The sequence below is a fragment of the Sarcophilus harrisii genome, chromosome 5 (assembly GCF_902635505.1).
Source record: "Sarcophilus harrisii chromosome 5, mSarHar1.11, whole genome shotgun sequence".
In the NCBI taxonomy this organism is placed as follows: Eukaryota; Metazoa; Chordata; class Mammalia; order Dasyuromorphia; family Dasyuridae; genus Sarcophilus; species Sarcophilus harrisii.
Genome location: NC_045430.1, coordinates 152,163,283 through 152,186,176, shown reverse-complemented (window position 1 = coordinate 152,186,176; position 22,894 = coordinate 152,163,283). Strand labels below are relative to the sequence as shown.

The 22,894-nt window shown below is 34.1% G+C and overlaps 1 protein-coding gene across 3 annotated transcripts in view; it reads left to right on the top strand.

The window, feature by feature from the left end:
- The window catches only part of LAMB4 (laminin subunit beta 4), a 138,224-nt gene that overhangs the window by 54,473 nt on the left and 60,857 nt on the right, over window positions 1-22,894 (top strand). For all 3 annotated transcript variants that reach the window (XM_023504778.2, XM_031938766.1, XM_031938767.1), the window contains 6 exons: window positions 132-302; window positions 8,466-8,587; window positions 10,040-10,160; window positions 13,894-14,068; window positions 18,424-18,567; window positions 21,935-22,166. In XM_023504778.2, coding sequence (XP_023360546.1) covers window positions 132-302; window positions 8,466-8,587; window positions 10,040-10,160; window positions 13,894-14,068; window positions 18,424-18,567; window positions 21,935-22,166 — 965 coding nt within the window. The remainder of the gene's footprint in view (window positions 1-131; window positions 303-8,465; window positions 8,588-10,039; window positions 10,161-13,893; window positions 14,069-18,423; window positions 18,568-21,934; window positions 22,167-22,894) is intronic.

Below are 22,894 nucleotides of genomic sequence, written 5' to 3'. Positions count from 1 at the left end.
TATAAAATAAGGGGACCTATAAGACCCCTTTCAGTTCTTAGTCTATGAACTTATTATTCCAGAAAAGACTTTTTTCTAACTTCTTTTTATTGACAATAAGCATAATTGTATGTATTCTTTGATCTTTCTAGGTCACTAGCACTTTTGATCATGTTGTCATCAAAGATCCTATTCTTGGAAAACCTGTTACGTGGACAGGGCTTGGATTTTCCCAGGTTCTCAGTGGGACCAACTTGAGATTCACCATCAACAATATTCCCTATGCTACAAACTATGCTGTTGCAATTAGTTATGAGCCTCAGGTATCAATGTATTCTTATGTGGGAAACTGATAAGAGAACCTTCACTAATTAAGCATTTTCAAATTCATACTTTTGAAATGATGAAAAGTAGGGCAAATGAATATTATTCCAAAGGTAAGAGGTTATTCAAAAGCATTAAAACAGAACAGGAAGCTATAAGCTTACTTTGTTCCAGAGAAAAAACTAAAATAAAAATTTCATACTTAAAGCACAAGATTCCTAATGAAGTGGTAATTTAATATCTGAATAAGAACATTTTAAGAATTAACGAGACTTGCCTTTCTCTGACTTTCCATTATTAGATGAGTCAACACACACACACACACACACACACACACACACACACAACTTATATGCTGATTCAATACACTGAAAAGAGACAAGAAGAAATTGTACTTTAACTTTTGCCTAACCTTCATAAGGAATGGGGGAAAAAAAGGCAGGAAAAAGGTTATTCCTTTCTTTACCAAAACATCTAAGACAAGGGTATCCAACCTTTTTTAACTGATATATCTCTTGGGTTTTGGTAAACTTTTCTGTATCCTGTATCAAGTGTGAAAGGAAATGAATTCTGGAGTCATTTGTTCATGGTCGCATAAGGAAATAGTTTAATTTCTCTAGGAAAATGCAGTTTTTTACAACATATTTCCTGATACCCCTCAATAAGCTTTTTCATAATTTAAGAACTTTAGTTCTGTTTTTTTTTCCTTTTCTTCATTTAAAAATTTATTTTCTCTTCTTCTTGCCTCTCTCTTTACCACACTGAGAAAAGGAAAGGGAAAGGAAAGCAAAATCTTTGTAGCAAATACACATAATTGAACAAAACTAGCTGTTCATATCCTTTGACCATTTATCAATTGGGGAATTGCTTTTAGTCTTATAAGAGAATTACTGTTGTAAAGGGAAAAGATGAGTCAGAGAGAGAAAACAGTTAGAAGAATAGTGTCAAATTCAAATTGAAATAGGGACCACTGAACTGTGGCTCACAGGTATAGGGATACCTGTGAGCAGATATTGACTTTTTCATTATCTTATAATGTTATTTATGTTTTATTGTGGGATAATTAAGTGGTTCAATGGATAGAGCCCCAGATGTGATGTCAAAAAGATTGATCTTTGTGAATTCAAATCTGGCTTCAAAGATGTAATAGCAATTGTGTGACTATAGACAAGTTGCTTTACTCTGTTTGCCTAAGTCCCTCATCTGTAAAATGAACAGGATAAGAAAATGGTAAGCCATATCAGGATCTTTGCCAAGAAAATTCCAAATAGGGTCTCAAGGAGTTAAATAGGACTGAAAACATTAGAGTTTATTGTATTTTTATTTATTTTGTTAAATGTTTCCCAATTAACATTTATGATGATTTGGGCTATATACAATAGTGTTTGAAACTTCTATTCTACAGGATTCCATTGTTGAATCATGTGATCAGAGTCACAACTAAGTATCTTTGTACTTAGCCCAAATTCAGTTAAGCAAGGAAAGTAGTAGTAGGAATAGAAACAAAGAAATAAATCTGACCAAATATGCAGGTACTTATGAACAGAAACCTGATGCCTGTTATCTAAAGAATCTGTATCCATATACACTAAAATGAGAGAAAAGCAGACCTGGAGAGAGTGGAGTCAAGATGGCAAATTAGAGACAGCTCCCAACATTTTCCTCCAAACAATTCTATCTTTTTAAAATTTTCAATAGTATTTTATTTTTCTAAATATATGTCAATATAGTTTTCAACATTCATTTTGGTAAAACTTTGTGTTCCAAATTTTCTCCTTCCCTCCCTTATTTCCTCCTTCTCCAAAACAGCAAGTAATCTGTGCAATCATTTCAAACATATTTTCATATCTCTCGTGTTAATCAAGAAAAATCAGAACAAAAGAGAAAAAAACAAATACAAAAATGAAAATATTATGTTTCAATCCATATTTAGTCTCCATAGTTCTCTCTCTGGATACAAATGGCATTTTCCATCCCAAGGCTAATGGAATTTCTTGAATCATCAGATTGTGGGAAAGAACCAAATCCATTACAATTGTTCATTATATAATCTTGTTGTTACTCAACATTTCTTATTGAATTATATTCCTTTATATTCCATTATATTCCTATAGCATAACTTATTCAACTATTCCCAGATTGATGGACTTCCACTCAATTTCCACTTCCTTATCACTACAAAAAGGGTTACTACAAACATTTTTGTATATGTGGGTCCTTTTCCCTCTTTTGTGATCTTTTTGGGATACTGACCCAAAAGTGAAATTGCTAGATGAAAGGATATGCACCATTTTATAGTCCTTTAGGCATAGTTCCAAATTGCTCTCCTGAATGGTTGGATCATTTTACAATTCTACCAACAATGTATTAGTGTCCCCGTTTTTCCACATCCCCTCCAACATTCATCATTATCTTTTCCTGTCATCTTACCTGGTCTGAGAGGTATAAAGTGATACCTCAGAGTTGTTTTAATTTGTATTTCTTTAATCAATAATAGTTGAGAATATTTTTTCATATGACTAGAAATGGCTTTAATTTCTTCATCTGAAAATTGTCTATTCATATCCTTTGACCATTCATCAGTTAGGGAATGACTTGTATTCTTACAAATTTGAGTCAGTTCTCTACATATTTTAGAAAGAAGACATTATCAGAAAAATTGGATGTAAAAAAAAAACCTCAGCTTTCTGCTTCTCTTTTAATCTTGACTGTGTTGGTTTTGTTTGTGCAAAAACTTTTGAATTTAATATCATCAAAATTATCCATTTTATATTTTGTAATGTTTACTAGTTCTTGCTTGGCCATAAATTCCTTCCTTCTCCACAGATCTGACAGGCAAACTACTTCTTGCTCTCCAAATTTGCTTATATTATTACCCTTTATGACTAATGTTGGTCACTGCCTAGTTTCTGCCATACTATTTTCCAATTTTCCCAACAATTTTTTTCAAATAGTCATCTGAATAACTTTAAAATAACACCTCAAATCAAATGTTGGAGCATCAGAATCAACAAGAAGTAGGGTGAGATATTTTTCCAGCCCATATAGGGTGGAGGTCTGGTAGAGGTTTGTCTAGAGCAACAATGACCACAGCAGCAGCAGCTTTGGGAGCTCCAATTTTAGAGACATTTTGTGTCAAAGTTCCAAGGCAGATAGGAACATTGGTGGTCAGTACAAAGAAAGCAAGAGCTCTGGTAATAGTTTTCCGTAAAGAAGAGAACTAGAGCTGCAAGGGATCAATTCTCTTCCTTGTTAAAGACCAGAACACAGACCCAGAAAACAGTGACAACGCCTTCTCCAGGATCACACTACCTTAAAAGAACCAAAAATATGTAGATTCCCAGAACTAGCTCTGAAAATAGTAGCACAAAAAAGCCTAGGACTTGGGGCAGTTTGTTCCCTTCCTGTCCTCCCCCAAGGGAAAAAATTCAAAGTCAAGAAATATACTAGAAAATGAACAAACAACAACAAAAAGAATGTGACATAAAAAGTTATTCTAAAACATAAGCTCAGAAGAAGGCAATAATGTGAAGACAGCTACAAAACAAAAAAAAGCAAAACAAAACAAAAAACCCTCAAAACTGATGCTTGGACTGAAACTGTAAAATTTCTTAAAAATTTAGAGTAGTAGTGGGAAAATTAGGAAAAGAAATGAAATTGATGCAAGAAAATTATGAAAATAGTATGTAAGCTTGGTAAAAGAAGATTCAAAAAAAATTAGCATAATGTGGTAAAAGAAGTATAAAAATGCACTTTAAAAAAAAAACTCTTAAAAAGAGAATTGCCAAATAGGAAATAAGGTACAAAATTACACTGAAGAAAAGAAATTCTTAATAATTAGAATTGGACAAATGACTCCATGAGACATCAAGAAACAATTTTTTAAGTCAAAAGAATGAAAGAAATTTCAGAAAAGGTGAAAAATCTCATCAGGAAAACAACTGCCTTAGAAAACATCCAGGAGAGATAAATTAAAAATTATTGGACTACCTGAATGCAATGATCAAAGAAAGAGTCTAGACATCATATTTCAAGAAATTATCAAGGAAATTGTTCTGATATCTTAGATCCAGAGGGTAAAATCAAAATTGAAAGAATTCACCAATAACTTCCTGAAAAATATTCTCAGATGAAAACTCCTATGAATACTGTAGCCAAATCCCAGAACTCCCAGGTCAAAGAATAAATACTTCAGAGCCACAGTCAGAATCACATAATATTTAGTGGCTTGCATGAAAAAGGAATAGAGGTCTTCGAATATAATATTCCTCCATGCAAAGGAGCTAGAACCACAACTAAGATCTATGTACCCAGAAAAAAAAATTGACTCTAATTCTCCAGGGAGAAAATAGATATTTAATGAAATAGAGCACTTTCAAGCATTCCTGATGAAAAACAGAGCCAAATAGAAAAATCTGATATTGAAACAGAAGACTCCAGAGGAATATAAAAAGGTAAACATGAAAGAGTGACCATAAGCGGAGATAGAAATAGTGACTTACTTGATCTTTCTCCCAAACTCCTCCAAACACTTTAAAATAATGCCATTAAATAGTTCTTAAAAGTTTAGATGAGCAGGAGAACAGGGTGAAATAATTTTCCAGCCAAAGACAACCAAGAAGGTCAAAATGACTTTTACATCTGGGTTACAGAGAAACACAGTTCAGGGACCACTCCAGCAGAGACCAGGCCCCAGAAAACCAAGAGCAGGTCTTAGGGGTTACTGAATCAGCAGCAGCAGCAGCAACTGCTACTCCCAGACATATCAGCTCACCAAGTGAGAGGGTTGAAAATTGGCCAAAAGGAAAATGCAAGGGTCTCTTTGCTGTCACTGGGGATGGGGAAAAATTTTTGAAGCAAGTTTTTCTGATAAAGGCTTCATTTCTCAGATATATAGAAAATTGAGTCAAATTCATAAAAATAGAAGCCATTCCCCAATTAACAAATGATCAAGAGATACAAACAATTCTCAGATAAGGTAACCAAAGCCATCTATAGCTATATGATAAGGTGCTCTAAGTCATTTTTGATTGGAGAAATGCAAATTGAAACAATTCTGAGGTGCTACCTCACACCTGTTAGATTTGCTAATATAACAGAAAAGGAAAATATCAAATGTTGGAGAGGATGTGGAAAAAATGAGACATCAATGCACTGTTGGTGGAATTGTGAACTGAATCAACCATTCTGTAGAATAGTTTGGTACTATGCCCAAAGGACTATAAAATTATGTATACTTGACTTAACAGTGTCGCTACTAGTCTAGCAACCCAAAAGAGATTTAACAAAAAAAGGAAAAAGGACTTATATGTAGGAAAATATTTATAGCAGCTCTTTTCTGGTGGCAGTGTATTGGAAATTGTATGACGATATCATTTGGGAAAGGATTGAACAAATTGTGCTTTATTATGATTATGATGGAATACCATTGTTCCTTAAGAAATGACTATCAGGATGCTATCAGAAAAATCTGGCAAGACTTACATGAATTGATGCAAAGTGAAATGTGCTGTGTACAAAGGAACAGCAAAATTGTAGGATGTAAGCTGTAAATGACTTAGCTATTCTCAACAATATAATGATCCAGAAACAATCTGGATGAAATGAAAATCCTATCTATTCCCAGACAACTGATGGTGTCTCAATACAAATTGAAATACTCTTTGAAAACTTTCTTTATTTTTCTTGAGTTTTTTTTCTTTTTCCTTTTATCATGACTAATATGAAAATATATTTTATATGCTACTCAATGAGGTGGGTAGAGAAGGAGGAAGGGAAAGAATTTCAAACTTAAAGATCTAAAAATGAATGTTAAAATTATTTTTATGTTTAATTGGAAAGAAACAACATACTAAATACATTCCTATATGGAAAAATGATAACTATAAATTCTAAGAATTTTATGATTATTAGAATAGTTAAAAATAGTTGGCAGTCATTCCAAAAAAAATGAGGGGTGAGGAAAAGGGATGCAGTGGGAGGAGAAAGGGAGAGATAAAATGGTGACTTTCTTTTCACCTTTTAGACAAGAAAAAGCTTTTACAGTGGAGGAAGAAATGGAGGCTTAGCAGGCAATGCTTGAATTTTACTCTCACCAAAATTCATTCAAAGAGCTAAGAATATATATGTGTACTCAGTTATGGATAGAAATGTAACTTATCCAATAGGAGAAAGGAGGAAAAAGGAATAAGGGAAAGGGGGAGAGATGATAAAGGAGAAAGGGGATCAAGGGTGACAATAATTAGAAGCAAAATGGACTTTTGAGAAAGGACAGAATGAAGAAAGGAAGAAACTTCTGATTATGAGATGATCTTCACCCTGTCATTACTGGACTTTTAGGCAGAGCAAGCTCTCTGCCCCTTATCAGCTTTTAGAAGTTTCATATAAGACCTTTATTCCTGGCATAAATGAATTTAAGTCCCAGTTCTTTGAGGGGGGAATGATAGAAACTTAACTGCTGCCTCAGCCCCAATTATTTTGTCATTCTCTAGTCCCAATTCTCCTGTAAATCCTTGGGTGTCCCTTATTCTCCTTGGGTGTCCCTTTCTTTTAAGAAGACCTATAGAGTGCATCACCTCTTACCCAAAGAAATATTCAAATAAATGCCCTTTGCTTGGCTTGGAAAGAAAAGGAAAATAATGGGATGGAGGGAAATACACAGTAGTCATAACTGTGAATGGGAATCACTTACAAAACAGAAGCAGATAGCAGAATGGATTAGAATCCAGAATCCAACAATATGTTTGGTTTTTTCCAAGACACCTTTGAAAAAGAAAAACACAGAGAGTTAAAATAAATGGCTGGAATGAAATCTGTTAAGGTTCAAGTGAAATTTAAAAAAAAAACAGCAGGAATAGCAATAATTATCTTAAACAAAGCAAAAGCAAAAATATACCTAATTAAAGAGATAATCAGAGAAACTACATTATTCTAAAAAGTTACCATGGAAAATGAAATAATATAAAAAAAATTTACAGCAAATTTCTCTGGAAGACCTCATTTTTCAAGTATATGGTGAATATAAAATTGAGTCATATTTATAAAAAAAAAAAAGAGCCATTTCCCTAAAGAAGTAGTTAAAGGATATGAAAAGGTAATTCTCAGAAGAAGAAATCAAAGTTATTTATAATTCCATGAAACTGTAAAAGACTTGACACCTCTTATCAATACAATCCAAGTCTCTTTCAAAAGACTTATGATGAAAAAATGCTGCCTCCTATTTAGATTAACTCTGAGGGCAAATTGAAGTCTAATTTTCTTAACTTTATTCTCCTCTCTTTTTTTCTTTGAAATGTGGCTAATATGGAAATGTTTTCATGATTTCACATGTATAATTGAAGTCATATTATTTGCCATGTCAGTGGGTGGGGGAGGAAGTAGGAGGAAGGGAGAGATTTTGGAACTTAAAATTAAAAAAGAAAAGAATGTTTACAAATAAATAAATAATAGTAATGAAAAGAAAGCAGTTCTCATATAAGTTATAGTACACAGGGACAATGGGAAGGGTTAAAGGAGGGCTGGCTAAGGGTAACTATAGTACAGAACAGTTAGTACCATACTAATTTACAGCTCTACTCACAACCACCTTCACTCTTGCAGCTGGAATTTAGAGTTCTGGTTATCTTGAAATGATGAGCATGCTAATCTTCCCACACTATCTTAAATCAACCAAAGAACCTTAATGAATTTTGAGTTGGCAAATGCACACAAAAGCCTTCCCAAGATGATAAATTATGTATTTGTCCATAGACTAGACACATCTTTAACAGCTTTGTAAGCAGCCTCAATTTGAACAGCTTCCAGAATATGGGCAATTAGCCTATGTTTGTGCAATATCATTTAATAATCCCAAAGAGTCTTCCAAATTACTAGACTGTTCTTGAATCCAGAGGGTGTTATCAAGAATTGTTTTTGTCTTGAGGGGTGATAATTAAGGTTAAACTAGTTGTCAGTGTCAAGTTTTTCTAGGTCTGGAGCACAGCTACAGCCAGTAAAAATGTGTCTTCTCTCTACTTCACAATTCAAGTGAGCCATTGATTATAAATTCAGTTCCATGCCTTTATTCAATGTCATGAATGTCATATGTCATGTCTATTTATGTCATATACTTGATAGAATTCTCCCCCCTCCTCAATATAACTTTTTGTTTATTGAATATTTAGTCTTCAGCTGACTGGACAGCCCGCATGGAGATTCTCCCTTCTGGACCTTCAAGAAGTGAATATTGCAGACATAAAGCACACCTACAAGAGCCTCAGACTCTGACCTTACCAGCTTCTGGGAGGTAGGACTATCAGCCTATATTCCAGAGTTATATATTTGGACATTATTGGCATGCTAAAAATTTGTAAATAGGAGTTGCTTTGAAATGTGAGAAATTAAATATGACTAGGATGAAAAAAGACATATTCAATTAGTTTTTGTATTCTTTTCAACTCCAAAAAAGATTAAGGTGAGAAATTGAGATCAGTAATTGGATTCCATTGAGGACTTTTAACAGAGCATAAACATAAGCCATCCTGACAAACAGAACTCTAGATCAAAACAGTTGTCCTATCCTGTTCCCCTAAGAATGGAATATCATTCCATGGATCATTCCACATATCCAAGTTGATATTCCAACTTGTTTTAATTCTCTATAGCCATATGCAGGGCCATAACTAAGGTAGGCCAATTGGAGCTTTGTCCCATGGTGTTAAAATATAAGGGGTACTGATAGCCCTTTTAGATCATCTATAATGTAGAAATATCTGAATATAATAAAAAAGAAGCTGCCAGATCCCAATTTTTTTCTACCAGTGATTGCACCCAGGTAAGCTCCCAGTCTGTGCCTCTCTTACCATGCATGTTGTCCTCCCCACAAAAACCTGATAGTATTCCTTCCTCCCTTAGTTGACTTAGGTAGGTCCAAATTTTTTTAGTTAAGCTTCTGTTTATGACTGATTATGCAATATCAACATATTGAATGTGCTAATATATTGAAACAGTTTCTAGCATATTAGCATGTAGCACATTCAGAGATATTAGTCATGAAAAAACAGAAGTTGGTGGTTTTATAATCCATTATAATCCAGGTGCACTAAAATAGATCTGGCATCAGTCCTAGACACCATAACTGACTCCTTCAGCTAGGAAAACACTTAGGATTATCTAAAAGCTATTTTCAGAAATTTCTTTGAACTATCCCTTCTGCCTTTAACAAGTAGAGAAATTACATCAATGGAAAATACATTGAATATCTGCTGTAGAGATTGTTAGATATATGTTTTAATTTAAAATATTTTGGGGGGGATTCATAGTAAAGTCCATGTACCAGCTTTATAGACTTACAATTTCATTGTTATTGTTATTTAATTATTTTTCAGTCATACCTGACTCTTAATGGCTTCATTTGGGCTTTCTTGGCAAAGATATTGGAGGAGTTTGCCATTTCCTTTTCCAACTCATTTTACAGATGAGAAAACTGAGGCACACAGGATTAAGTGACTTGTCCAAGGTCACACAATTAGAAAGTGTCTGAGTATAGAATTAAACCCAAGAAGATAGAAGAGTCTTCTTGATTTCAAACCCTACACACCAGTTCCTGTGCTAACTATTTGCCCTGTCTAGCATATAGTAGATATTGCAAAAATGTTGATCAAATGAATAAGGAAATAACAAATGAGTGAATGACAATGTTATATAACAGTAAGTGCGGATGTCTATCACTAATCCAGGTAAATTTTTTTTTATACAGAATAGCACTATTTGCCACACCAGTCTGTCTAGAACCAGGCATACAGTATTCTATAGATGTTCATTTTTCTCAGCCATTTATTATGAATTCACAGACTCATGGACATATTTTGATTGATTCGGTAAGTGGCTACCTGAATGTTGCTTCCTTTGAACCTAAATCCCTTGGTAACTTTACTTATAAACTATCTAGAGAGAATATGTTTGCATCCTTTATAAATTTAAAGCAATTATGGGCTAGAGTTTTTTTTATTATACTTACTACTTTAGAATGCGTCATTAGGCCAGGTCCATTTCATACTCCAATCAAAAGAATTTAGTTATTTTAATCCCAACTATTTTAATACTTTAGACTATGAATATATCCTAATTATAATTGGTTTTCATTCACAAAATAGTATGTGGTATAATACTTGAGCACAATTAAATTAAATTAAAGCAAAGTTTAGGGTAAAAAATACCAGAAATACTTTCCTGATTTTCCTAGGCTAAATTTGGTTTCTTTGTGGAAATTTGTGAAGGAAATTGGGAGTCATAATCACAGTTTTAAATCATGTAATCTGATCCAATAGAATTATTAATTTTTTTATGAAACCCAAACAAGTAAAATGATTTGTTTAAGATCGCATAGATAGTAAATGGCAAAGCCAGGATGCATACCTCTATCATAAGACTATGAAATTAGAACTGGAAGGGATTTCAAAAGTCATATACTTCAATATTGTCTAAAGATGATGAAACCATCTGAAAGATTTGTTCAAGTTTACAGAGGTACTAAATGTCAAATGTTCAGTTGTTTTCAGTTATGTCCAACTCTTTGTGACCTCATTTAGGGTTTTCTTGGCAAAGATATTGGAATGATTTGCCATTTTCTTCTCCTGTTCATTTTATTGATGAGGAAACTGAGGCAAATAGGGTTAAATGACTTGCCCACAATCTGAACAGATTTGAATTTATGAAGATAAGCTTCTAACTTCTGTTGTGCCATCTAGCTGCCTCCAAATGTCAAAGGCTAGATTCAAAACTATATTCTCTAACTCCAGTAGAAATGGTTCCTCTAACCCCAATTATCACTCTTTATAGATGATATGATGGTAAGCTTGGAGAATCCTAGAGAATCAGCTAAAAAACTACAAGAAACAATTCACAACTTTAGCAAAGTTGCAGAATACAAAATAAATCCACATAAATATCAGCATTTTTAATGTTACCAACAAAGTCTAACAGCAAGTAATACAAAGAGAAATTCCATTTAAAATAACTGTAGATAATATAAAATATTCGGGAGCCTACCTGCCTAGGCAAAGTCAAGAACTACATAAACACAATTACAAAACACTTTCCACATAAATAAAGTCAGATCTAATCAATTGGAAAAATATCAAGTACTTATGGATAGGGCAAGGCAATATAATAAAAAATGACAGTACTACTTAAATTACAAAACACTTTCCATACAAATAAAGTCAGATCTAATCAAATGGAAAAATATCAAGCATTCATGGGTAGGCCGAGCCAATACAATAAAAATGACAGTACTATCTAAATTAATCTACTTATTCAGTGCCATACCAATCAAACTCCCAAAAAATTATTTTACAGAGATAGAAAAAAATAATAACAAAATTCATCTGGAAAATGAAGTCAAGAATTTCAAGGGAATTAATGAAAATAAATTGCAAATGGAAGTAGCCTAGCTGTACCAGACCTAAAACTATATTATAAAACAGCAGTCATCAAAACTATTTGGCACTGGCCAAAAAATATAATAATTGATCAGTCAAACTGATTGGGTTCACAAAACACAATAGAAAATGAATATAGTAATCTAGTGTTTGGTAGACCCAAAGACTCCAGCTTCTGGGATAAGAACTCACTATTTAACAAAAATTAGAAATTAGTATGGCAGAAACTAGATATTGACCCACACCTAACACCTTATACTAAGATAAGATCGAAATATGGGTTCATGATTGAGATGTAAAGAGTGATATACTATAAGCAAATTAGAAGAACAAAGGAGAATCTACCTCTCAGATCTGTGGAGAAGGAAGGAATTTGTGACCAAAGAAGAACCAAAGTACATTATGGAATGCAAAATGGATAACTTTGATTATATTAAGTTAAAAATTTTTGTACAAACAAAACCAATGCAGACAAGATTAAAAGGAAGCAATAAACTGGGGTAAAAAATCTTTACCTCCAAGAGTTCTTATAAAGACCTCATGTCTTAAATATATAGAGAATTGACTCAAATTTAATAAGAATTCAAGCCGTTCTCCAGTTGATAAATGGTCAAGGAATATGAACAGACAATTTTCAGATGAACAAATTAAAACCATTTCTAGTCATCTGAAAAAAGTACTTTAAATCACTATCGATAGAGAAATGCAAATTAAGACAATTTTGAGGTACCACTTAAATTGGATAAGATAACAGAAAAGATAATAATGAATGTTGGAGGGGAATGGGGAAAACTGGAGCAATAATACATTGTTGGTGGAGTTGTGAACTGATACAACCATTCTGGAGAACAATTTGGAATTACACCCAAAGTGCTATCAAACTATGCATACACTTTGATGCAGCAGTGTTTCTACTGGGCCTGTATCCCAAAGAGATCTAAAAAAGGTAAAAGGACATATGTGTGCAAAAATGTTTATAGCAGCACTTTTTGCAATGGCTAGAAATTGTAGATGGAGTAGATGCCCATCAGTTAAGGAATGGCTGAATAAGTTATGGTATATGAATGTTATGGAATATTATTGTTCTGTAAGAAATGACCAGCAGGATGATTTCAGAGAGGCCTGGAGAGACTTACATGAACTGATGCTAAGTGATGTGAGTAGAACCAAGAGATCACTGTACACAATAACAACAAGATTATACAATGATCAGTTCTGATGGACATGGCTCTATTCAACAATGAGATGAGTCAGACCAATTCCAATGATCTTGTGATGGAAAAAGTCATCTACATCCTGAGAGAGAAATATGGGGACTGAGTATGAGTTACAACATAGTATTTTCCACTTTTTGTTGTCATTTGCTTGTTTTTTGTTTTCTTTCTCATTTTTTTCCTTTTTAATCTGATTTTTCTTGTGCAAGGTGATAATTGTGGTAATATATTGCTCATAGTTAACATATTTTGGATTACTTGCCATCTAGGGCAGGAGGTGGGGGGAAAGAAAGGGAAAAAATTTGGAACACAAGGTTTTGCAAGGATGAATGTTGAAAATTATCTTTGGAGGGGGCAGTTAGGTTGCACAGTGGATAGAGTACCAGCCCTGAAGTCAGGAGGACCTGAGTTAAAATCTGGTTTCAAACACTTAACACTTCCTAGCTGTGTGACCTTAGGCAAGTTACTTAACCCCAATTGCCTCAGCAAAATAAAAAAGAAATAAAAAAATTATCTTTACAAAAGTTTTGAAAATAAAAATATTTGATTAAAAAAAGAAATGGTTCTTCTGCTAAAAACATTCTGATTCATAGATCTAGGTGCCAGTCCTGGTTTTTTGGAACATGATTTTAAGCACATTCCTTCTCCCTGGGCCTCAGTTTGGTACATCTATAAAATGAGAAGAATGTGCCAACTGACAAACAAAGTTGGCAGAGAGAGGAAGGATATCTGGATCATTATCTATAGTGGGAATGGAGGTGATATCTTAAGTGGTACAGGAAACATCCATATCAATGAAGTTATATATCCTTGAAGTTTTGATATGTTATAGGTTAATTGTGTTATATTTGGCATATATTGTAGAAGTGATCAGTTTAAAGTATTAAAAAGTATTGTCGTATAAGATTATTGGCTGTTTTTAATTACATATTTATGATTTTTTTTTATATCAAAAGCTTGGCCTTATTCCTCAAATTGATTCAGTAGAGAATTTCTGCAGTAAACATTTAGATGAGCACCAAGTAAACAACTGTATAGAAATTGCTTCGAAACCTCATCATCAAATTTTGCCTGACTGGTGTGAAAGACTTGTAGTTAGCATATCTGCTAGGATACACAATGGAGCAGTTGGTAAGTGCATGTTTAAAAAATTGTACTTAGATATTGTCATCTTGATGTGCTTTTTAGAAAGAGAGAACAGAAAGAATTTCTGTAACAACAGCTCCAAATGTCCTTCAAAAGAAAATATAAATACTATCTATTTGTCCCAAGAAGAGTTTGTGCATGAGATGTACCATTGTTTATTACACTAAGCAAATTGCAGATCTTCAGCTGCTTTAAAGATGAAAAAAGGAACGAGCTTATCTGATATCATGCAGACATGAAGTGTTGCAGAAGTTATTTCATAGCACTATCATCACTAGTTGCCTATATTAGTACAGGGAATATTGATGCTCATAGTCAAGTAAGGAGAAGCCTGGACTAAGACAGATACCCCTATATCCAATAATGACCACAAGAAGAGGAGATCTTTGAACAAACAACCAAAATACCATCACCTTCTTCCATTGCTCCTCCCAGCTTTCCCCAAATTTCTCCAACATTTACTCTATTTCTTCTCCAAGTACTCTACCACCTTATTTCCTTAGCTCTATGACAAACTTCTGCATACACTCAAATTATTCAAAAACCAATGCTCTTCCTACCATCCAGTTCTCATAAGTACCCAAGAAGATATAAAGAATTAGTAATTCACTCCCTACCTCAGCTGTTTCTTCAGTAACTTTAGAAGAAGCATCTCATCACAGTGTATAAGCAATTTGTACCTCCCAACATCCCAGTCTCATCATAAAATATTTCAAGTATATATAAATTTGTCTTACATTCTTAATTGGTAACAATATTCAATCCTGCACTCATGGGTGTATTTTCATAGAATTAGAATAAATACAAAAAGGAACCTTGAAGATCATCTAATCCATTCCCACATTTTAAAAAAAGAAAAATAAAACCCAGCTAAGTTAAGGGACTTTTACAAGATCATAGTTTATGATAGAGCCAAGACTATAAACTACATCTCCTAACTTCCAAATAGGCATTCTTTCCAGTACAATGTAATCTTTCTGAATACCTTTATATAGATTCTTTTGACATAAGTGGGGGGAAAGAAGCCAAAAAGAATTAATATAAGCTAATTAGACAGGTTCTTTTCCTGATTAGAAAAGCTAGAATGATTGATGAGTCCCTGAGTTATGCCCCTGTAAACAAAGGAATTCTCTTAGCTCTTTCTTATCTTCTCTACTCACAATTGGTTTTTTAAAGGTTCTGGGATCTTCCTTCCTTAGAAATCTTAAAGGCTAGGTATGAACTGCTGGAGAAACTGCAAAGGTAATGGACAGATGAGACTAGATAATTTCTAAGGTCCTTTCAAACTTTGTGATTTCAAATATCCCTTAAAGAAATCAAGAACAAGGATAATTTCTTCTGATAACCAAAAGTTTTCTTTTGTTGTTCCATATAATAATCAATCAAATAAAACTATACTAATTTAGTAAGCATTTATTAAGCACTTTTAAAATACAAAGCACTTTTTATACATTAATAAATGGATATTTCCCACCTACCCCCAACTAATTCTTTCTATTCTTTGGATTCATGACCACTCTTGTGCTTTCCAAATTTTAACTATGATTCTCTATCAGAATATTCAATACAGTAAATTTATATTTCAACAAATTATAATTAAAATAATAATTTTTATTTTGTTTTGTCAGTTATCCCATCCTTAGTGAGTACTCATTCTCTCATAGATGTTCAATAGTTATGTTTCACTGTGTCATTCAAATATTTGGTACATTGATGAAAAAACAAAAAACACTGGTTTTGGGTAGAAGACTTAGGTTTCCATCCCAATTCTGTCACTTATTATTTATGTCATCTAAGGTCAACCATATAGATTCTTTCGGCTTCATTTATTAAACGAAGGGATTTAACTACATTATTTCTGTTTCATCTAAATCTTTGTTCCTATAATCCTACTTTCCACTCTGTTCATAGGCATTCCCATAAGTTGGCTAAATGGCCCTACCCACAGCAGGAAGACAGACCAGCACCAGCTGCTACCACTGAGAGAAGCTATGACCCTCTCTCTTCTCTAACCAATTCTCATTGCTTCTTTGATTAGTCCCCACTTGTCAGCATTTTCACCCCCATATCTCTGCCTTTGGTGTATATATCCCAGAACCCCATTCCACACTAACCATTGAACCTGCCATCCCCCATTTGGTATTAGAAGCCCTTCAAAGCTTACTCCCCCTTTTCCATTCTTAATACAGCTCCCCTCTTATTATGTTATGTGAGTTACATTGGCCTCTTTGCTATTCCTTGCATAAGACATTCCATTTCCAGATCCCAGGAATTTTCACTTGCTTTCCCCTATACTTAGAATGCTCTCCCTCCTCATGGCTTCCTTGGCTTCAGTCAACCCAGCTAAAATCCCCATTTCTACCAAAATCTTTTCTTAATTTTATTTAATGCTAATGCTTTCCCTCTTTATTTATTTCCATTTTATCCTGTATGTACTAGTTTCTACATAGTTATTTACATCTCATTTTCCCCATGAGATTATGAGATCCTTAAGAGCAGGATCTGCTTCTTTCCTTTTTTTTTTTTATTTCCAGAACTTTGCAGCGCCTGGAACACAGTAGGTGTTTAATAAATGTTTTTTTTACTGACTGGTAGGGTATTCATTAGATTATGAGATCCTTAAGAGCAAGATCTGCTTCTTTTCTTTTTTTGTATCCCCAGAACTTAGAAGTGCCAGGAACACAGTAGGTGCTTAATAAATGTTTTTGACTAACTAGTAGAGTATTATTTGCTCTGCCATTACTCTCAATTGTCCCTGAAGTCTTACCATCTGCCTTTCTCCTTCCCCTTGCCTGTTACCTGGCTTTTCTGTCTGCTATAAAAAGGAACCGTTTTTTAACTGTGTCTCCAGTTAGATTACATATTCCTGGGGTACAGAGACAAGCTCAAATTTTTATTTCTGTCCTCAGTACTTAAGATATTGTATGGCACAGACTAAGCATTTGACAAATGGAGGGCTTTTTAAATTCTATTTAATATCTCCATGCACTATTAATCATACTTGTCAACTTGAGTATTTGGTTATATCAAATACTGCTTCAGTGCAAATGAATTGGCTATATTCCAACATCTCATTATCAGAGAGGTTGTACTATCATCTCATATTAATTTTGGCTTATGTGTTAATAATGAAACAAATCACAAAGTCCAATGCACAATGGGAGAGGCAACATGACATAGGAGATGGTCCTCTGAGCCTGAAGTCAGAAAGACCCAGATTCTAATAGGTAATAAGATGACATTTACCGGCTGTCATTTAAGAGCCCTAAATTTAGTTTCTTCATCTATAAAATGCAGATAATAATACATATAGTACCTGTCTCTCAGAATGGTTATAAGTTTCAAAGGAAATAATACATGTAAAGGACTTTTGCAAGCTTTAAAGCATTAAATAAATATTGATGACCATTATTATCTAAAACAAGTTCAAGTTGTATAGCCACTGAGGTAAAAATGCCAAATATTCTATCAATTTTGAATTTGGCAAAGATTTTAATGCTACTTTAGGGCCAAAAGATAGACTCATTAAGAATAACAACAACAGAGGCAGTGGAGAGAGCACCAGCCCTGAAGTCAGTAGGACTTAAATTCAAATCTGGTCTCAGACACTTAACACTTCTAGTTGTGTGACCTTGGGCCAGTCACTTAACCCCAATTGCCTGAGGGGAAAAAAAAGAATAATAACAACAAATAAGATCTAGTTCAGTATAGTGACCTAAAGCCCCAGATTGTAATTCCCTCAGCCACTGTCTCTAGTCTGGATACTAATGATAGTAAAAGTTAGCATTTATATAACACTTCTAGTGTTATATTTCTATAACAAAACAATTTATAAATATTACTTCATTTTATCTTCACAACAACCCTGGGAGGTAAATACTGTTATCCCCATTTTACAGATAAGGAAACTGAAGCTTACACAAGTCTTCCAAGGTTACAAAGCTATTAAAATATGTAGGGTCATTTGTGAACTCAGGTCTTCCTGGCTCCAGGCTCTGATGTGCTAGATTGTGGTTCTCTGTATAGCTTCATTTTTCAGAACCAGACCAAGACAGGAATTTCAATAATGATGATGAAATAGAAGCCCAGGTTTCCTTGCATCCTTTGTGAGTGAATGAATATTTCATGACTGACATATATTTTCAATAAAGGCTATAATTAGATGAAAGGTAGATATGATTTTATTCTGTTCCTTGAGATCCAGGAACTAGACTGAAATAGCAATTTCTTCATAGTTTGTACCTGCTTAGGAGTTTGTAGTTCTCATTAAAAATCACCCAAAGGAGAACTAAAGCGATTTTTTTGCTCATTGCCTCCGTCTCCTTTCTTTTTGCTTATAGCCTGTAAGTGTCACCCTCAGGGCTCCATAGGGTCAAGCTGCAGCAAAGTGGGAGGCCAGTGTCAATGTAAACCCCATGTGACTGGACGCTGCTGTGATCGGTGTTCCACAGGAGCCTATGGTTTGGGCCATCATGGATGTCACCGTAAGTACCAAAGAACAGTGTGAAGATCACACACACACACACACACACACACACACACACACACACATTTTAAATCAAATACTGTCAAAGTATAGTTAGATGTTTCATACAAACACATTTTAAATCAAATATTGTCAAAATATAATTGAATGTTTTAGTAATTTTCTTTTTTTTTTAAGTGAGATGGGTGATTTAGGTAAAATTGAACTAAATTACACAGATAAACTGGTCACAATGGTCAAATCTCAATCTTATTTGACTAGACTTGTGACTAGGAATGTTTGCACTTAGAGCAAACTCCAGAAACTCTATGGGTTAGACTGTGAAAAGCCTTTTCTCTCTCTTAATTACTGCCTATTTATCCTGCACATAGTTTTTTGGCACATTTTTTTTTTTTTTGCTTATTAGATCTACATATGGTTGTGAGCTCCTTGAAGGCAAGAGCTATCTTTGCCTTTCTTTGTATTCCTAGCTCTTAACACGGTATTTGGTACATGCAATATTGACTGACTGACTGGCTACTCCAGTTGTTGGAGAGCAGATCCAAAATCCAGTTGGAGGTGGGTAAATGGAATGGTGACCCTGGAACACTGGCGTGGGATCATTGCTTGAAGTCCAATATTTCCTGAAAGGCTGCAAGTATTGTTACCACCTTGGTGGTGGAGGAGAATTGTATTTCTTTGGGGGGGGTAGGATAGGAGGTGGGGAGAGGAGCTGAAGATACCCTATGTATAGGGCATTATACAAAAATTCCGGGAGAGTCAGGAGTGCAGCCTCAAAACGAATGAGGACATTGCTAATTTAGGACTCATCCTTAAAAAGGAGATTGTTGGAAAAATCAGCAGCCATTCAGAGAGAAAGGCCAAAGGGTAGTTTTAATGTGTGAAATCCAAAGATAAAGTAAGCTTCCAAGGTTAACAGGTTGCTAGGGTATTGGAAAGACAATCCAGAAAATAAGAAATGCAGTTTGGAGGGGAATGAAAAATTATATGAATATAAGACCTACTAGACTTGATGCTCTATGACAGCAAGAATGGTTTTTTTCTCCATTTTTGTGTTTTCCCTACATTCAATCAATATTAGTTGATTAAATGATTATAAAACATACTCTCTGATAAAAGTTTTTTTAAAAAGTTGAAGAAATATTAGTCCTTATTATAATTCATAGTTTATTTGTAATTCATATATTATATATAACATATATGATTTATATATCATGTATAATTTATAATTCACACCAGAATCCTTCTAAGAACTTCAATTAAATTCCCCTTAAAAGAAAATCAGTAAAAGCATGAATAAATGAGCCAGAGAGTTAGTTGGTATACTCTGCTGGTAATTTTCTACTTAGGTAGAACTTTCTTTTTTCTTTCTTTATGTTTTACAATCATATAGTTTTTATTACTCATTTTATTAATATAGTTTATTATATTTAGAATATTCTTTATGTTGAATTAAGCAGTAGAGTCTTGAATTCAATTATCCTGAATTCTTCTAGGTGGTCATAATGGTAAGAATTTTAAGTACTAAAAGGAGGGAAGAAATTGAATAGATGGACCTTCCAATATCCCTCAAGGTGTTGAAGGTGTCATGTTACTCTTACCTGTCATATAACTAGACAGATCATTAGGCTGGGATTTCTTTTCCATGGTACAAATTATAAATGGAAGGATTTTGTCTATCTGTTTTCCACACAAAATCTCAGATTTATAATAGACCTCAAAGGTCAAGTACCCAAACTAAAACATGAGCAATGCACCTCAGAGTTTTAGGTAGAGCTTTCTATACAATTCATGTCTAACAAAAGTCACTGAGAACAATTTGGATGAATTGTGTTTTTTACCCCTTTCCCTTGAGGGGAGTGAATAGAATTAATTCTCACTGATCAAATCTCTCCCCTCCTATCCTGGTTCAAGATATGACCATTTCTTGAGGTCATTACTATTATTCCTCTTTTCCTTTCTTACCTTCAAGGTTGGGGGCAAAAGAAGGGTATACAAAGCCACACGTTTATTTAGTAATAATGAGATTAGGTTATGAACGTTTTAGTCTAAAGAAAAGTTCCAGTTTTACATGACTATCTTTCTTTTTGACTTGGAAAGTTTTAAAAATATAGATTATAAATAAAAGTGATAAAATACTCTGAGCCCCAAAGCAATCTCTTGATTTCCAGGCTGATGGGTTGGTCTCTTAGCAAGTTGAATGTGATATAATCATTTACCCACAGATCTCTTGACACTCTTAATCATATATATTCTTATTTTTGTAGAGAAATCTATTGTGTAAAAAAATAAAAAAATCAGCAAGCAAAATTTAAAATAGCAGAGAAATACTTAGTAATAAATGATGCCACCAATTATATGCATGCAGAAATGAAAACAGAAAGGAAAATAAAAGAATGGGGTAAATTCACCATTGTTCTAGTGATTTTTCCAAATAGGCATAATTCCTTCACCCCCTGCTGAATCTTCTTAATAAGCCCATTATGCCAGGGAAAGGAAAATGCTTGAGCTAATACACAAATCTTAGATGAAGTCTTCCCAAAAGTATCCTATATCTACTACTATTGCTGCTGCTTCTCCTGCTATCTCTTACTCTCTTCAATTCACTCTTATTGTGTCTTTCTCCAGAGAAATGTAAAAACTACCTCTGTAGCAGAAAACCTTGCCCTCCCAAACCTATTACACAATAATAGCTCTGTCTTTTTTCAAGATGGGAAGAAATACAACTTCCTGGGGTCTGTAATGATTGAAGCACCCTCATAAGCCTTATCAGAATGATTGTTACACAATAAACTTACCTAAGTCAAACAATCATTCTATCCAAATGTCATTTTATCAAATGAGAAATGGTTTCATTTGCATGTGTGGAAATTTACTCAGTCAGTCACAAAACATGTGTCAAGCACTGAGATAAACGCTGGGGAAACTAAGAAAGCAAAGCTCCATATATGACATTCCAGTGATTTTTCAGTTATCCACCCCTCACTCCAAAAAAAAAAAAATAAAAAATTAAAAAGTAAGCACACCCTGATCTAACCTGGAAAACTTTGTATGTAAATTGGAATCTTCCTAGAGAGATAATTCATCAAGATTTTTCAGTGCAAAACAGAAAAATGAATTATCTAGAAAAATGTATTAATTTGGATTACATAGAGGAACTTTTAAGTCATAAGAAATTTGGTTTTTTTTTCTTGTTTTCAAAAAAGTATTAGCTGTCAGCTGTGTATAAAGTACTTTGTTAAGTCTGACAACTGTTCCTCATTTTGATTACAAAATTATTTTACTCTGCCTTTGTCCCATTGTTCTTCTCCAAAAAAGAAAGCAGTGAAACTGTACTCTATACTTTGATTCTTTGCTTTATCTAGCATGTGAGTGCCATCCTCAAGGCTCCAAGAGTACCATATGTGATCAGATAACAGGGCAGTGCTCCTGCCACAGGGACATTGGAGGTCATCGCTGTGATCTGTGCTTACCTGGTTATTTTGGATTTCCCAATTGCCGTCCTTGTCCTTGCAATGGTTTTGCAGAACTTTGTGACCCAGAGACTGGGTCATGCTTCAACTGCAGAGGATTTACAGCTGGACTTCATTGTGAAAGGTATGAAATTGGAACAAACTTGAAAAAGAATCTGTTCTGGTTTTGCCTTTGAGTAACTGAGTCACTTCTCTGAAAAATTACTGAGTCGATGTTTACTTATACAGCAGAATGGAGGTTAAAACATCTGTTATAGAGGTTTTTGGCAGTCTACTAGCTCGCTGTTCAAAGCAGTAAATATTTACTGAGCAGCCAACTATGGGCAAGGAACTGTGCTAGACTTTGCTACATAAGAGAGAGAAGGAGAGGGACAGAGAAAGGGAGAAGGAGACAGAGAAGAGGAGAGATAAAATGACCTTATCAAAGACTTTGCTTTATGACAATAAAGATAGACTCTAACCTATGAATTGTTATGAGAATCTCTTAGATGAGGAAATTCCCCCTACTAATGCAAATTGGTGCCTTCTCTGCAACCTGTAGTCTTAGAAGAGTTGCTTATAATGTTCAGAGGTTAAGTTGACTTAACCAGAATCACACAATCATGAGTCAGAAGTAGATTTTACACCCCAATTTTCCTGACTTTAAGCCCATCTTTGTATACACTATATTTTGGTGCCTCTCTTTATGATAATGGCTCACATTAATATAAAGATTTACCATTTACAAAGTACTTTCCCCACAACCACCCTTTCAGGTAGGTAGCACTCGAGTTATTGTTGAGGTAGGGCTTTTGACAGATGTAAGTCTGAAACTTAGAAGAGATAAGTGATTTGCCTATTGTAATGACTGAT